This window comes from Scleropages formosus, chromosome 20 (assembly GCF_900964775.1).
Source record: "Scleropages formosus chromosome 20, fSclFor1.1, whole genome shotgun sequence".
Lineage (NCBI taxonomy): Eukaryota > Metazoa > Chordata > Actinopteri > Osteoglossiformes > Osteoglossidae > Scleropages > Scleropages formosus.
Window position 1 is genome coordinate 10,822,797 of NC_041825.1, and position 18,139 is coordinate 10,840,935.

Here is an 18,139-nt window from a genome sequence, read left to right on the forward strand (position 1 = left end):
CATTCAAGCACCCCAGGCAAAAAATAGCTTTGAAATAAGATGTTACACATGACCAAGATTAGTTCCTCCTAAATGAAATGTTGGAAATTAAAACATGTCATTATTACATTTTGTTTCACATTACAGAAGCATATTCCTATAGAAGTTTTTCTGGAAGTTTGCATGCTTTTGAGATACATTTGTACTCTTTTTTTCTGAAAGACCTTTTTAAGTGTGCCTAATATTGTACATGTATCCAAAGTCTTATAAGGCTAGTGAATCTGGTCAATGACAAAAGTGTGATAAGGTTACATCTTGCAACTCTGTATGGCAAGCATCGTTAATCTATTTTGCTCATCTGACTTTGTAAGGTAGGCCATGGCCCTTTTTAAAAATATCTGACAATTAAAGTCATCATGTGAACTGCTGAGAGTACTTTCTTGTGAACTGAACATATTAACTCGAACTCTCAACTGCTAAAAAACTAATAATAACAATAATAATCTCAGTTTGCCAATAGCAATGTAAATCACTAACTAGGTCAAGAACTTTGCAGAAAAAAAAAAATAGTTTATCTTATTTAACTCAGTAATTCATTTTTTATCACATATAACAGTGTCATTGCTTAAACATTACCTATGTTTACAGACCACAGTATGAATGTTATCGCTCATTGATTAAAAACAGCAGAGAATCAATAACAATAACATGCACAGTATATACATAAATAAATAAAAATTTTTATCTCTAAATCCCAGTAAAACAGAGTTACTTGTTGTGGGTGGTGATGCCAAAGCTCTCAACACAATCATACCCATCTTTGCCGCAAATAGTATTAGTTTCAAGGGTACAGATTGTGTCAAGGATTTGTGTATCCTGTTGGATGGGAAGCTGTCATTTGTATTTCAAGTAAATGTTCTGATTAAGTCGTGCTTCCTTCAGTTAAGAAACATAGGTAAATTATGGTGATTCCTATGTAGACAGGATACTGAGAAATTGGTTCATGTTTTTGTTTCAAGCAGGCTGTACTATTGTAATGCTTTATTATCGGGTTGTCCATACCAAACTGTATCCAGGCGACAGTTGGTACAAAATGCTGCTGCAAGAATTTTCACTAGACCTAGGAAGTACGACCATATAACACCGGTGCTTAAATCATTGCATTGGCTCCCAGTCACATTTAGAGTAGATTATAAAATCCTACTTTGACCTATACGGCAGTACATGGCATTGCTCCAGTTTACCTTTGTGAGATTATTGATTCTTATATCCCAGGATGATATCTTCGCTCATTGGTTACCTTAAAGTACCTGTGGTCAATAAGACCTCAGTAGGAGGTCGCGCCTTTAGTTATAGAGCACCTGAACTGTGGAATACTCTACCAGTTCGTCAGAAATGCCCCGTCTGTATCCGTATTCAAATCCAGACTAAAGACTTACATGTTTACTCAGACATTCCACCTCGAAATGTAATTCCACTTGGCTGTGTTTGTTCGTCTCACTTCTATAGCAATGCAAATTAAATTTACTTGTTTAAGTTACAAATTACTAACTATTTCTTCTTGCTGAGTACTGCCTCCCTACATAAGACCTGAGGAGGTCAGCCGGCAGTCACAGACGTCCCCCCTTGCCAACTGAAGATGATGACCAACTGCCATGATGGACGAGATGTACCATGCTAAGCTGGGAATTCAAGTTACCATACAGCAACAATATCATTATTACTTGTAAACCGGCTTAGAATTGTTACTTAATCTAGAATGACCAGGAGGGGTGGGCAGCCACTGGCCCTTGGACCCCAAAGGTTTTTCTCACTCGATTTTCGATTTGGAGTTTTTGTTCCTTTCCTCCATGGCCAGTAGGCATACTTATAGCTATATAAAAGCATTATATTATGATAGTCGGTAGTCAACTGTCTTCTTTGTGTCTTTACCTGATGTATTTGTTTTTCTTGCCTTATGCCTGTTAAAGCGCTCTGTGTCACTGCATGAGAAGAACACTCTAGAAAAATGAATTGAATTGAATATACATTTCTAGACTACTTAGCATCTTTTTCCAACTTAAATGCAAAGCAACAGTATACAGACAAGCTGTGTAGAGTTTAGATTTCCCAATTCACCTGACACATGCCTTTGGACTGTGGGATGAAACCAGAGTACCTAGTGGAAACCCACATGAACACTTGGAAAACATGCAATCTCAGCACAGACAGAATTTGACTTGAACCCAGATTCTAAACTGCAGCCCAGGCGCTGTAAGGCATTATCATGACCCATTGTCCTACCATGTTTATAAAAAAAAAGTCTCAGAGTCTATACTTTGTGAAATCAGACTCCATTCTCCCTAATGGCAGTTCTACCAACAAGGAGATGGTAAAACATACATACCATTAAATGTAATGGAAAAACTCAGATTCCCAGAGGTATGTTGCTGCTCATAAAACTGTATGTGCTACTATACATTTTCCATTATACTAAAAAGCTTTTGAAATATCATTGCATGCATATCTACTTGCAAAATGAAACCAAGCTTGATGGTGCAACAGAATTTAACTTGAAAGATGCATATTTTAAATAAATGACCTTTGTTTGGCTTTGCTCAATACTGTTCATGTAATGTAATATCCATTTAGATTTCAGTCCCCAATCTATTTTTCAGTCAGCAAGTTCATCCTGTGGGTTGTGCTTGTTTTGGAGAACATTTATTTATTATCTTTGATATATTTATTATTGTTAAAAGAAAAGAAAAAAAAAAAATTAGCTTTCTCCTCCCCCCCCACCACAGATTACAACTTTTCAACTTTTCAATTACAACTTGGGGAATTTGAGTATTCCAGGGATCCTGAGATATATTTTGTCTGTAAGCTTGATCAAAGGAGAGCCAGATTTAAAAAAGAAAAATTAACAAATAATAGACCCCCATGAAAGAACAAAATAGTAATAAGAGTATGTTGCCAGTACTGGGGTTACCAGGACTCATGCCCAGAGCCAGGCCTGGTTGCGGTGTTAGAAATCGCCTGGTGGCTGGGTGATCTGCCAGAAAACACAATGTGTAGCTGCCAAGATGAGATGTGGGGCTTCGGTATATTGTGTCTCAGGTGACAGAAAGAGACAATACACATCTATACAGCTTGGAGCAGTGCTAGGAAATTGGCTCTAGGGATATGGAACTTGACCACACTGGCATAGTAGGAGGCAGAAAACTACAGATTAGACATTCACTCAGTACGAGATCTTGAATCTGACTAATTCATTGAAATGTATCTCTTCTTTCAAGTCTACTTCTATGTGAGGCCCAGGGCAGGTCTGAGGGTACTCAATAGCCTCACAAGGTGCTTCACAGCAGAAGTTTCCTCAAGAAGAGTTGTCCCAATGCAATAAGGAAATGGTTGTGTGCACATTTATGCTGCTTATGCTGAAGGCAGTGTTTTAAATGGGTACCTTCAGCTTTGAAGAGTGGTGGCAGTAACAAACACCGTGTTTGAGCACAAGGTAGCTCGCAAGTGTACTTGGTATCGGCGTACATTAGGTCAAAGGTTAATGATGAGTTTTTCAGTTTTCCCATCTAACCTGAGGTCAAGTGTTCTGCAAATTTTAGTGAAGACTGGAGCTGATTCTGTTCTTGGTTAAAAGCCCTCTTTAATATTGTGTTGAAGGCTAGAACAGTAGCTCCAGACTGGCAGACAGTGGTGGTGGTTACCATGTTTACAAAAGAGGCAGAGGGTGCATTGTAACTATCAGTGGATATAACTCAGCCTTCCCACTAAATTCAATATAGACACGGAAAAGTGCATCAAATCTTTTCCTTCACAAAGATCCTGGAGAGGTAATTGGAATTTGCAAGCCCAGTGTGCATGAGATTTGTCAACTTGGAGAAGGTCTGCAGTCACATGCTCTGCCATATTTTGTGAAAGGTGCTACAGGTGAACAGTGTTCCAGGGCAACCCATCATTTCCAGTACCTTCAGAGTGAAAGATATGTGTGCATTTTTTGTGCTAAGCATTCAGTGTAGATGTCCATCAAGAATGTTTCCTGGGAGGCTGCCCAAGCTGAACACACCAGGGTTTCATCCCCACAATTTGTAATCTACAATTTCTGTTAAGGTCAAATTGTTATCCTCAACGTGCACTGAGTGTGACAAAGTTAGCATGTAGGTCAGCACATCCAGATCTGAAGTTATAGTTCTCAACATGGATAAAGTAGTTTGGTCTCTCCAGCTGGAGAAGCAGCTGTGACAGATGGAGGAGCTTAGGTTGCTTGGGGTCCTTTTAAGGAGTGTTGGCAAGGGAATTTCAAGACTTAGCTGGGTTTGATGAGGCAGATGCAACACTAGCAATGATATACAGAATTGGTGGGCTTGCAGGTCTCAGTTTGGTCTACATCCCTTTCCTCAGCTAAATTCCAAACTATTAAATAAACAGGATATCTCTTTCAGTTAAAAAGCAAGTTTGCTAAGAGAAAACATTTACCAGGGAGCAAGGTGTCTTTAGGTCTGCATCCTAAAAAATTTTGGTAGAGGTGCCTGAAAAAGTATTAAACTCCTTCATGTAGTATACTGTCCATCTGCAGCATTCAATTTGCCCTTATTATGATGTTTGGATGAGCAATGATGAAAATCTCTGATGAACATCAGCCATCTTGTATTTGGTGACATATTTGCAGGTAGAAACAATAGTGTTCAACACTGAAGCCTGGCTACTACCATAAAAGATTTGTTTTTGTGGAGTGAAGATGGTTGAAAGGGTATGCAGATCAATGAGAACTAAATTTCAATCCACAGGTACTGATAAAATTTCTAAACAGCGGAACTTATCCTCACAGCCCACCATTCAATCTGAATAGCTTTGTTAAGCTATGCTGACTGTTCCTGAAGTTACCAGACATGCTGGCTTTCCCTCATCATTAGACAGTAAAAGTGAAATGACAGTATCAGTCCTGCATGCCAGAGCATCAGAGGCCAGTCTTGTACTGAGGATCGTACTAAGCCAGTACTTCTGTTACATGCTTATTCAAAGGCTGATCGACACGCTGCCGATAAGATGACAAACAACATTTGTCCATGGACAGTACAATATTCAAGGGATTCAAAACTGTCACAGGATGAGGTATAAATCTGCTGTAATAACTGATTAAGTCTACAAATAATCTCAGTTCTGTAATACAATATGATGTTGTTGCCTCAAAAATTGTTATAACCTTCTCTAGTGACTTGTGCAATCCAGTTTCATCAGTGATATGACCAAAACAGACTAATGAGTGATTTAATAAATAAAAAGAAACTCTGAACATACAGTCCTTCCCTTTGTCCAGACACAAGGTCCAGTTAACAATGTGTCATCTAGATAACAGTGCACACTGGGAAGTCTTGTGATGGCCTTGTCCATGGCAACTTACAATGTTAAATTTGCATAAAACCAAGTACTTTCAAGAGTAAACACGGTAGCAACCACAGAGTGGCAATTTAAGGTGAAATACTGTGCTACAGGATCAACCTAGCGCTGAATATAATTGTTGAGATCAATGTATCCAACTCAAACAATAGCAAAGATAATCTATGCTGAAGAGCATAGTCAGATATGTTTAAAAATTCATTTGGTAATAAAAAAAGGAGCAGATGATAGACAGTTCTGGGGTTATGCTTGAACAGATGGGTTTTTTAAAAGCAAAGTTAACACAACATTAGTAGAGTAGGGAATGACGATGTTAAGCAGAAGCTCAGTCCAATGAGCAATCTTTTCTAGTGTGTCTGGGAGGCGAGGGACATAGGGTTGACCAGCAGGAGTGGAAAAAAGGTTAGATGGTAGACAGTGACAAACACTGCAATGTAGGGACTTACAGGTTAGGGTGAATGACTCAAAGTCAACATTATGGTTGGACCAGTGGAGAGACCAGAACTGAAAAACTATGCATGTATAGCAAGGAATTTACACACTACAGAAGACACAGCATAGCAGACAGTAGATGCAGTAAGCCCTACATTTAAGGAGTTGGAATAGTATGACCTGGAGAAAAACAAGGCCCTAGACAAAGAATTGAGTAGCATAATCACTGGTTAAGGGAAGAATTTTGCAGCTGTTCTATTGTTAGAAGCAACATCTCTGGGCTACAGGAAAAATGTTATGAGTGCAAGTGAAAGACTTATCCATTGTTATTCTAAGACTCTTTACAATAGATGAAATTGAGAAGGAAATGTTATCTAATGCAATATGTGGTCTATAGCTCCTTCAAACATGACATGTATAGCAGCAATTCAAAATTGCTCTCAACTCTAGCAATACAACCTTTTCTGACTTCTCTTCAACTTTCATCTCTTTCTAAGCATGTCAAACATGTAAGTGAAATGTTGACCACTTGACTATCAAAAGAAGACACCCAAAGTGTAGCACTGGATAGTGCAACATATACGTAGATGGCAGTGTTAAGGGTGACTTCAAAATCACAGCTTCAAAAACAGTTCTGTTTTACTTCAGATACAGAAGCAGCACACTGAATTACACAAGTGACAGTACTCAATGAGACAAAATGGCTTTTTAACAGTTAGTTGTATACCATATGGTACAGTGCCTATCTAGAATCACTTTGGTTTATGGTTCCTATCTCGGCTTCAAGATGCTTGCCTTCAAATCCCTCAAACCTACTTATCGATGTACCTACCTACTTATCTACCACTCTCTACCAAGAACAGTTGTGGAACTATGACCTATTACTACATTCGAGGGAAAAAATAGCCATTTGTATGGATTCTGGTGGAAATGGTGTACATTTTTACAATAATATCGGAATGCATCAGGGTAAGGTAAAGTACTTCTTCAAAAATAACTTTGCTTCATTGACATCAAAGAAGTGGCTGTACTTGTGTCAAGCTACATTCCCAGTGGAATACCGAAGTTGCTGGCTTTACAATTGTGTGTTTTTTCTTCTTTTTCTGAGAGCACGTTCACAGCTAAGTATGGGTGCGTCATCACTGGACATTTCACACGCTTCCATGTGATTCACACATTGATTTATAGAAAACACTTTTCCTGCCCACATTCTGTTTTTTGTTTTAAATTTTCCTTTTAATTTCCTCAATTGTTTAAGTTCTTAATGTGCCTGTAAGAATTATCGTCATGACAAGGCTTCCCAAAAGGTTTTCATTTTCATTTCATTTACAGAGCATCTGCGTTCACGGAGCAACTTAGTTCAACTGGCAGCGATGTGCGTTACCGAAAAGGTGGTATCAAAAAAAAAACTTTTATAATCATGTTTCTGAATCTAAAGCTCTTTGCTGTTGAATACAGTTTTGTGTACTGAGATGCATGTGACTTTTGGAGGTGGTCTGCAAAAAGGAATGTAATTGCAGATATACACTAGGTTAGACTAGTACAACCTGACACATACATTGTTGAGAAAATGAGGGAGTTCAATGCATGGACATTTTTTTTTATATATACTTACATATGACCTGACCTGCTTTCCATTATCCTGGTTGTGTTTATGACAACAAAATCTGTGTGATCACAAAAGCCTGTAATACATATGTGATCGCTGCAGAAGTCTTGTAAGATTTAAGATAATTTTAATGAATATCAACGTCTGTTCAGAGCAAGAGAAAATGTATTTATAGCAGTTCACGATAAGTCAAGACTTTTGTTCGTAATGCACATGTAATGACCTCAAAATGACCACTCTTAAAAACATACTGGAATATTAATGAAGCAACAAAGAAATTCATCAATCCAAAGAACTTGCATAACACACCCCAGAATAAGGAGCCTGGTCTCAGTAAACGGAACCCTTTGGTCCATGGGTGCATGGAATGTGGTGTGAAATGTCTCAGACCATATGAGCCATTTGAGCTACCAACTCGGATCAATGGAAGACAAAAACAGCCGTATTTACAGGATTATGATGCTAGAAGTGGGCAATAACTAGTTAGTGTTTACAAATAAGTGCTGTATTATGTTCTCATCTGGACAGCATTTTCATTGATTTTGATGGATTATGTGTTTATTTTGGTTTAAGCAGATGTCCCAAGGAATCCAAGTAACTAGAAAGTGTTGGGTTTTAAACATTATGCCAGCGCAAAGTATTTACAGCATCAATCTAATAATCTGAAGATCACATGGAATGGAGGGAATATTGCCATCCATCTAACTCATGTACAACAAATTCCAGACTAATCAGTTATTCATCAATAGAAAGTTAAACTAATAGAGAACAACATCTTAAAAGCAAAATCAAGCTCACTCAGCGAAGCAAGGGTTACTACTCTATGGTCTCTAATACTATGAGAAAGACCACGTGTAAAACTTGGAAGTGTATTGCCTGTGGAGACACAGAAAGAATTGACAAAATTTGTAAACTACCACCATATTTATTTTTTGACATTGCTCTTATGTCTACTAATTCCCAGAAAATACCCACTTCATTCATATAAAACTTACACCAATAGTAGTGCATTGTATGAAACATTAAAACAGGCAACTAAATTGAAAATAAAGGTATTTATAAAATTTAGAATAATGTTATCAAAGTTTGTATTTAGTATGAGTTTGTGCTCACCAAATGAACTTGGGAATGGAATATAATTACTGTCATTAAAAAAAATGAAGTAGCTTCTTTGGACATTCTGCTTACAAATGGATTTTAGGGCATGAAATTGGTTCATATGCGGAAGTATGGGTGCATTAGTGAAATGAGGCAGTGTGTTTACATATTTTATGTGAAAATGCTCTTTTTGTTTGTCTCGCCCTTTTACATCACATCCTCCTGCTGCTCCCTCAGTTGATTTTTTTTTTTTTTTTTTTTTTTATTTTTGTCTACAAGTGTATGGGACCTACTTCCTCTCATCAGTGTCTCTGGGGACCATACTCCAGCAGTCCTCCTTGGGGACCTCAGTAATCACCTTGACAACAGTGCCCAATGTGCCAATTTCCTCAGTTAGCTGTGCTTTTATTTATTTATTTAGAAATTATAACCTACTGCAGACAAATTATTGGCAAAAAATAGTTGCACAAGTATGTGCAATACATCTGAAAGTACTGGAACTGTTGCTTGTAGGAAATACTGCACATATAGACTAGGTGATGGCAAAATGAAAAACAGAAAGACTTTAACACTTATTACAGTTCTAAGAATTACTCACTGCTGCAAATTGTAGAAACACAAACATGCAGACTACTGTGAATCTGCAAATGCAGTTATTTTTTTCTACAAATAGATAATTACTGAAATATTTCAAGTTCTTACACTAAATAGCTCTCCCCCTTTGAAGCAGAAGCTAGCCATAGATAGTACTTCTGCTCACTTTGTCTGAGAAGCCCTAGTAATAGAATGTATAGGGTTTACTGTGCCAAGGGAGTCAAATCGGCTGGGATTTCTTTCTGACTCATGCTTTACGGTGTCTTTTAGGGGGCTGTGAGTTAGCAGATGCCAGCAGTGGGGGTCACATCACACAGTCCTGCCCTCCCACACAATGCCAGTTGATTTGCAGTGTGAAAAGAGAGCAGGGCAGATGAGGACAAGCATGCCAGCTACCCTCTGCCTTCTGGAAGAGACAAAGATGTTGCAAATAACCAAGGAGAGATACTGGACTGCAGATGACCAAATTTGGATTAAAAGTGGGGGGTAGAACATATTTACAAATAAATTTTATGTAGATTTAATCAACACATCTCAGATTGCAAATTACTTGCTTATTCTTACAAATTTAAAGAGCATACACAAATGTGAGCATACGCTAATTAATTTAGAAGAATAAAGTGTAATTATGACATTTTGAAAATAATGTCTAATGAGCCATAACTATTTAATACTGAGAAAATATTAAAGAAATGATTCAGAAAAAATTATAAACATTGCTGACTAACTTAATAATAGTAATAATTGTTATAATTTGTAATAAAAGTTAGGACAGTAGTGGTAGGGACCACTACCAGTGATAGTAGATAGCAGGGACAGTTGGTAGCATAGTGGTTAGAGCCACTGCCTTTGGACCCAGAAGTTCAATTCCCACCTCCAGCTGTACCAGTACTCCAGTACTCTTGAGCAAGGTACTTACCCTAAACTGCTGCAGTGAGATTATGCAGCTGTATAAATGGGTAAATAACTGTATGCACCTTAACATTGTAAGTTGCTTTTGAGAAAAGTGTCAGTTAAATTAATAAGTGTAAATAGTTCACAATAGGGAGAATAAAGCTCATTGAAAATGTCAATATCTTTTTTTTTTTTTTTGATTGAAATGTTAATTTCGAGTTAAATCTAGTTCCTGACCTATACACTACTGTGGAGAGAAAAACAGTTAAAAAAATTAAACTAATTTTGAGATAATATCAAACATCCCAAATTTTGTAAACAGTAAATTCCTAATGGGGTGGGGCGCGGGGGCGCGGTGGGTTGGACCACAGTCCTGCTCTCCGGTGGGTCTGGGGTTCGAGCCCCGCTTGGGGTGCCTTGCGGTGGACTGGCGTCCCATCCTGGGTGTGTCCCCTCCCCCTCCGGCCTTACGCCCTGTGTTGCCGGGTAGGCTCCGGTTCCCCCGTGACCCCGTATGGGACAAGCGGTTCTGAAAATGTGTGTGTGTGTGTAAATTCCTAATTTGCATAGTAACATCACTATATTTAAATCAATTACTGTTTAAATACTACAATAAAATCCTTTATTATTACTTATTGATATATTTTTATTGTTTACAAAGCTAACTAACACTTAAATGACTAACACTTTCTAAGATGAATTTTGAAGTCTCTGGTTCAAATCCCATACCTCCCATAAAACCCTTGATCAAGAACGCATCCCAAATTAAAACAGTAAGAACATTCTAGGTCCTCATTTTTCAGAAACAACTTTTTTTGTAACTCCAAAGACAGTTTTTGCTGGCTTTGTTGGGCCCACTTTCAACCTTCTTTTTCTATCTAAACAGCCAGTAACAATGTAATACAGATGTTTTACAGTTGCTTTATTATTGTTAGGATTGTGTAAAAATCTTCGATAATAACCAAATTCTTTGCAAGACTCTTCAACATCATTAACTTCAAGCAACCTAAAAATTTCTTTTATTTTTCTAATGTTTAACTTCAGAAAATTCCAATTGAATGCTGACTGCTGAGTGATCCACCACATAAACGTGCCCAAAATACTATATTTTTAACGAACAAAATGACACCAGACACCAGAAATGGATACACCGGAAAAGAGCAGAATAAAGCCATTCCACTCCCCTTTTCTGTATGAGTTTGTTTTGCTGTCAAATAATATCTGCATGCAGAAACATGGGTCTTTTTAGCTCTGTATCAGAAATATTTTAGAACATGGAACAGTGAAGAAAATGGTTTAAAAAGAAAACTAGGAGATGTTTGTATCTTTAAAAGCTTATAACTACTGTTCATAACACAACAAACCATTGTTTTCCGAATAGTCTATAAATAAAGTTGTGACACACTTTTGCAAATGGTGTCAACTATGTGATTGTTTGTTTCAAGCACATTATTTTTCTTATTTCCAAAAATATTATCTCTTTTTAAAAAATGTAAATCTTGTCTGTATTTTGTTACAGAAGATCTGGTTTCACCATTGATCAAACTATAGATTTGCTCATATAGGTGTTTCTTTGAAACATCTTTTCGCTTCACCTAGGGAATAACTTGTGGTTGATGCCTTTCATGAAGAAGAAGGCTAGTCACAAACATATCTTCAGGACACACTTCGCCCATGACCTATTAAGTTTGTGTAATGTGTAAATGTTCATGCACCATAATCTTGAGATCATGCCTGCTAAACAATGGATAAACCTTTATGCAACTACTCCTGTAGTGTAATGCAAGTGTTAAAAAAACATCTGTAAAAAATATAAAATGTAAAAACAAATGTAAAAATACATTTTTTTTTTTTTTTAAATTATTACGAGGAAGACGATTAGGAATTTCAGATTCAGATATTCAGATAAAGTTTTATGCAGCTACTTGTGTGATGGACATTGGTTCTTATAGTGGAAAGTAACAAACTAACTGCACTTAATTGCGGGTCTGCATCTGTGTCTCTCTTTCTGCTAATGTAATGCACACATTGTATTTTCTATGAGATGTACGTCACTTTGCAGAAAAGCATCTGCCAAATGAATAAATGTAAATGTAAATATCTTTCATTACATTACATTATCAACACCTTTTTGCTTCTTTGTTACTTTACTTTGGAATCTTTTGCTTGATATTTATTGCTGTATTTTGGATGCTGTTTATTACAATTCCCCAAACCAGCTTGAAAATAAAGGAAGAAGGACTGGAAGAAGTGAAATGTTCTCTTTGTACACTGGGGGAAGAAGTTGAAGGAGGAACTGTTCTTCAGCACCACAAATAGCCAAGGACCAGATTTACAACATGAACCTCTCCAAATTCGGCCCAGCTGCAAACACTCTCTTTGATTGCAGATGAAGCAGATGATGAATGCTAGCACATTCATCTCAGGGGGGAAGCACACTTGGGACCTTGTGTCATATGTCACACGCACTTTTATTTTATTTTTAATACCTTTAGCTGAAAAAAATAAATAAATTTGAAAGAAAAAAAAATAAAAAATCTGACCCATATTGTGCAAAGGACCACTGCCAGACACGGAAGAATCATTTGTTAGTTTTTACTACTTTTTGTTTTTGAGTTTTCAAAATCTTTACAAATAAACTGTGTCTTCTGTCTTTTTTATGTCTAATTTACATTTATTCCTTTTCTCCAAAGCAACTTTTAGTGTTGGGTGACTTAAAATGATTTATCCATTTATACAGCTGGGTACTTTTCTTCTTCTTCACCCCCCCCCCCCTTTGGCTTTGATAATTTCAGGTAAGTGCCTCACGCAAGGGCACTACAGCAATAGTTGGGATTCGAACCAACAACCTTTTGTGTCTTAGACGTGGTGAATTTCAGCTTTGTATTTCTGTGCCCCCTACAGAATTATACGTGATAAAAATGCACAGTAGATTTCCATGGACTGCCTTCAGAGATCCAAGGAATCCATAAGGATATTTTTAAATTTTTTTAATTACACTGAGCCACTCCCAGTACAGGTGGAATGTTAAATGTAAATGGATTGTGTGTTTTCAATGTTTAAAAACCATGCATAAACCTAGGAAAATACTTTAATGACAAAGCTGCCACGCCAGATATTAATGTGCACGATTCTTTCATTGTGCAAAATGGAACGAGAAGCCCAAAAACCAGTCTTCAAAGTTCAATGCACACAAAATGAGCAATTTCCCACTCAGATATCACTGTTACACTTATTTCCAGGGACCTCAGGGTATTTAGGATAAACACAGTCCAAGACATGCATTCCAGGGACTCAAAATCTGTGTGTGTGTATTTGTGTGTGTTTTCAAGGTGTTCACAGCACTAAAGACTGCCATAACAAGGTGTAAGTACATGTATTAGACACCAGCAGAAGATTACACTAGAAAGCTACTTATCACTGCACTGCTCAGCTGTGTGTATGTGTTTCAAATGCTCAGCCTTTCCATAAATAGCTTAATTCACTGTTTATTCCAGAAATACACTGTTTCATGCTAAAACTTTTTTTTTTTTTTTTTTTTGTATTTACTGCTGAAATTCTATGCCCACCTTGATATCACTACTGCCTCCCCCATTCACTAAGGCTTTGAGTGTGCCAGCCCATAGCAGGACTCCTAAGCGATGCAAACGAAACAGGATTGATTATTTAAACGATGCACAGCTGCATGTTTATCCCATACACAAAAACAAGTCACTGTGATCCAAAAGTAAGCTACCACTACTGTAACTCTTGATAAACATATCCTCAAATACTTAACAATAACAACAACAAATAATCACACATACACACACACACACACACACACACACACACACACACAGACTGACACTGCTTGTCCCAAGTGGGGCTGCGGCAAGCTGGAGCCTAACCCGGCAACACAGGGCGCAAGGCTGGAGGGGGAGGGGTCACACCCAGGACGGGACGCCAGTCCGTTGCAAAGCACCCCAAGTGAGGCTCAATCCCCAGACCCACCGAAGAGCAGGCAGAGGCCAAACCCACTGCGCCACCGCACCCCCACAACAAATAATAATAATTATTATTCATGCAGATATAACTATGTTTCAAGATGGAACAAATCTACAGAAGTTTATTGTTGCAACAAGATATGTCTTCTCTTGTTTCAATGATCCCCTGAGTCTTGGTATGTGAGTGGTCAGCAGGACCATTTATTTCACAATTGTGTCACTTACCCTGTCCTCGGGAACTGCTGGGATTGCTGAAACACTGATGCTAGGATTCTGTAATTAGGAAGTGAAACCTGGAGCGCTGCACCAAGTACAAAAAAAAGGCCAAAATAAAACTTGCCTGACTAGTCTGAAGTTATACACAGAAATAAGAGAGAACGGATGACTCAAATGTCTGTTAAAATCCACTATCTTTGATGCATGACAAAAATAGGATTGCAATCACATTTTTGTGCTAGCATCCTAATGTTCTGACACTGTCAATGTAATATAGAATTTAAAAGGTGCTTGGGGTATTTGTGCAGGGAACTTGGGAAATTTTCTACAACACAAAACTATATATATATATATATATATATCACACACACACACATTTTCAGAACCGCTTGTCCCATACGGGGTCACGGAGCCTACCCGGTAACACAGGGCGTAAGGCCGGAGGGGGAGGGAACACACCCAGGACGGGACGCCAGTCCGTCGCAAGGCACCCCAAGCGGGACTTGAACCCCAGACCCACCGGAAAGCAGGACTGTGGTCCAACCCACTGCACCACTGCACCACCGCACCCCCTCTTATATATATATATATATTTCTGGTAAATGTTACAGATTTCATTTCATTTACACAGCTCTGAATAATTTTATTCATCACAGATATCAATGGTGAGTCTGCACTTATGATTAGCAAAATTAAGTTTTTATACATAATACAGCCTTAAAGTAATTTTAATTGCATGTAGGCCTATGTTAACGTATAGTACGCACTGAGAAAACATTGTAGCTGAGAATGTGGTATGAGCCTGTTGTGAAATATATGCTGTTTTCCTGGAAATTTCTATTAATTTTCCCCATTACATAACACTTCCTTTAATGGTTTTAATCTATATCTGAAAGGGTTGGATGAGAAATCTGTTTCATTCAAAAATCAATCGGTCAGCCTAGACTAGCCTCTGAAGTAGAATATCTTTATTGGACTCATCTCGAGGAAAGACTTTCATAATCAATACCTGTAGCAACAAAAACTTGCAGCAGTTTGAATAATCTTATTATATTGTCATTACAAGTATTTTTCAGCCTTCAAGGTTATGATCACACAGTTGTATTTTTCTGCTGCCAAATATAAAATCCTATTAGAGGCAGCACCGATTTAAATTTAAACCGCATAAAAATGCAAGTGTTAAGAGTGGTGTTCACGGTTGTAAGTGTATTTAAGGGCTGTGAGTTCTTATTTTTTTTTCATATCAGTCTTTCAGGAAATGCACTGAATTGTGTAACTTGGACTAAGATTAAACAGACAATGACCTGTACACAGTAAAACAACGAACTGTACACATCTCACAGTTTCCATAATGTTCCTCTCTTTTTTTAAAAAACCTACAAGCATGCGTGTAGATCCCACTGACACCAGCTCTGTATCACAAAAAACACTGGAAGCCTTGGCGCTACATCATAGAAAACCTTCATATGGGAGGCACGCCAGCAAAAAAATCAAGCTCCATTCAGGAGACAAATCCACAGTATGGTAATGCCAGACAGTGCTTAGTCTTGTGGGGAAGCACAACCAAAAGGATGGCATTTGATATAATATATCACAAAAAGTAGTAAACCCAGCCTGTAAAAGCCTTTAAACTACTATTCCTCCATGAAAATTAACAGGTATCTCTTATTCAGTATTTTTAAATGATATTCTGGTATGTCACACTGTCTTACTTCAACAGCCTTTAATTACAAAAAAAAAAGCATAATAAATTATTAAATACTCTGAAAATTACAAAAAAAAAAAGTCAGATTAAAATCTGATTATGCATGAGGCTATTCAAGTTTCATGAAAAGAATAAAAGTAATATTTAACATGCTTTGTTTTTCCACTTTAAACAGATTGTCTTATAGACTTTATTATACGGTAAAAGAACGCACATGTACGCACTTAAACACGGCGTTTTTTAAAAGCAATTTGCACTTTGCAGTTGTGTGTTTTGTGGTAAGAACAGGGAAATCAGTGACAGACAGACAGACAGACAGACAGCTAGATAGATAGATAGATAGATAGATAGATAGATAGATAGATAGATGGATATAGATTACTTGTTATATAATGCTTGTTATTATTAACTATGAATCGTGTAGTTTAGAAATAAAAAACAAACAGAACATGTGAATAGCTTCATGATGGTGAGGCTTTTGTTCAGAGAAGATCTACATTTCATGCGTCCCTGTTGTCCTCACCCAGCCAGTCTGATCAAAAGCTGAGCGCACAGTATTAAGCGGAGCTGCTCTGCGTGCTGCTGTTAACTTTCATTTATTCCCACGATATCCCATTGCTGTAACGGTTTTAATGGCTTTTTTCTCCCTCCTTTTTTGTAATTCTTGTGTTTCCATCGCCCAAAAAGCACAGACTCCAAAGTGTGACTCAGGTTTCTTGCATGCCTGGGCTCCTACCGCACACTCTCCATACCCTTACGTACACCGTTTTTACTTACCAAAGTTTTCTCTGTGAAACTTTTCAGATACGTTTGCTGAAAACAGCCTGGCGAAGAAGATCTGCGGACATGTGCTTTTTAACACGTTCATATTAAGATCCACAAAAACTATGTTTGAATGTGTTCATATAAAGTCAAAATTCATAATACAGAATATTAACATATACTGTATTAGTGTTATAACCATAACAAATACGATGAACACGTAAGGTCTCCGTTCAGTGTTTTGCTTCACTAATCACTAAGAGCAGATTTAAATGACGCACATAATAATAATAATAATAATAATAAGGAAGGGATGACAAATGCACTGACAGTGGACTCTGAAAAGTTCATTCAGCGTCGGCACGACCGTCGCGCTCAATTTTCTCTGTATTAACTTATTTATTTATTTAACTGGCAGCAGTTTAACTGACAGCGAACGACTTGGTCCTCTGGAAAAAATGCGCGACACCCGAGGAACAGCAATCAAAATGAAACGCCTGCCTTTCTACGCGCGCGCGCGCGCGCGCGCACACACACACACACACACAGCGCGCTACATTATTATACACCGACTGTATTACGCGCGGTGCTCTCGTGCATCGGCGGTGCTGCACTTTCCTTCTGTCATTGTCGGACCTTCCAGTCCACTGCACAAGTGTGAGCGCGTGAGTGTCACACACACTGACATGTGGCTCCCGCAGCCGCGCGCCGCGGCACCTGTGTGCCAAGCGCTCCGCTGCTCGCCCTCGCGGCCACTTCCCGCGCCTCGGAGACGGCAGAGCACCCGCGTCACTAACCTTCTTCACGGCGAGAGCAGCTTCTGTGCAAAAGGAAGGAATCGCGCCGGCCAGAGAATTAACACAGAAGCGCATTGAAAACATCCCACGGTCCTGTAAATGTCCTCCTCGGCGCGCGCCTCTTCTTCTGCCTTCAGTTCAGCCAGCCGTGTGTGCGCGCTCTACCTGAAGGGCATCGCGGAGCGCGGGTACAGCGCGGCGAGGTGTCATTGTGCTCGGACAGCGGGGGACAGGGGCAAAGAGGGGCTCCTCTTTCGCAACAGGGGAGGGAGGGAGGGAGGGAGGAAGAGAGAGAGGGAGGGAGAGAGGAAGGGGGGGAGGGGGCGGAGGGGGGGCGCAAGAGAAAGGAAGAGAGGAAAAAATACGAGGAGAGAAAGACAGAAATGGGAGAGGAGAGAGACGAGGAAACAAGGTGGAAAGACAGATGACAGTGAGACAGACAAAGAGAGGCAGGAGAAGGGACAGAAGAGAGAATGCATTGGAGATGGTAAGGAGGAAAAGAAAGGATACAGAGGCAGATGAAAAGAACTGACAAAAAGCGCACAGAATAGAGAGAAGGGAAGAAACGAGGGGTAAGAAAATGAGAAAGAGGAAGACACAAAGTGAGTACAACAAAGGATAGACAGAGAGGGAGCGAGAGAAGGGGGCTTAGAAGTACTGAGAAAGAATAGAGGGAAAT

The 18,139-nt window shown here is 38.6% G+C and overlaps 1 protein-coding gene across 4 annotated transcripts in view; it reads right to left on the minus strand.

Moving 5' to 3' along the window:
* Nucleotides 1–17,707, minus strand: part of LOC108927245 (RNA binding protein fox-1 homolog 1-like) — a 244,529-nt gene extending 226,822 nt beyond the window's left edge. For all 4 annotated transcript variants that reach the window (XM_029246797.1, XM_029246794.1, XM_029246796.1 and 1 more), the window contains exon 1: nt 17,461–17,707. In XM_029246797.1, coding sequence (XP_029102630.1) covers nt 17,461–17,544 — 84 coding nt within the window. In that variant the 5' untranslated portion in view covers nt 17,545–17,707. The remainder of the gene's footprint in view (nt 1–17,460) is intronic.
* Between the last annotated feature and the right edge of the window lie 432 nt (nt 17,708–18,139).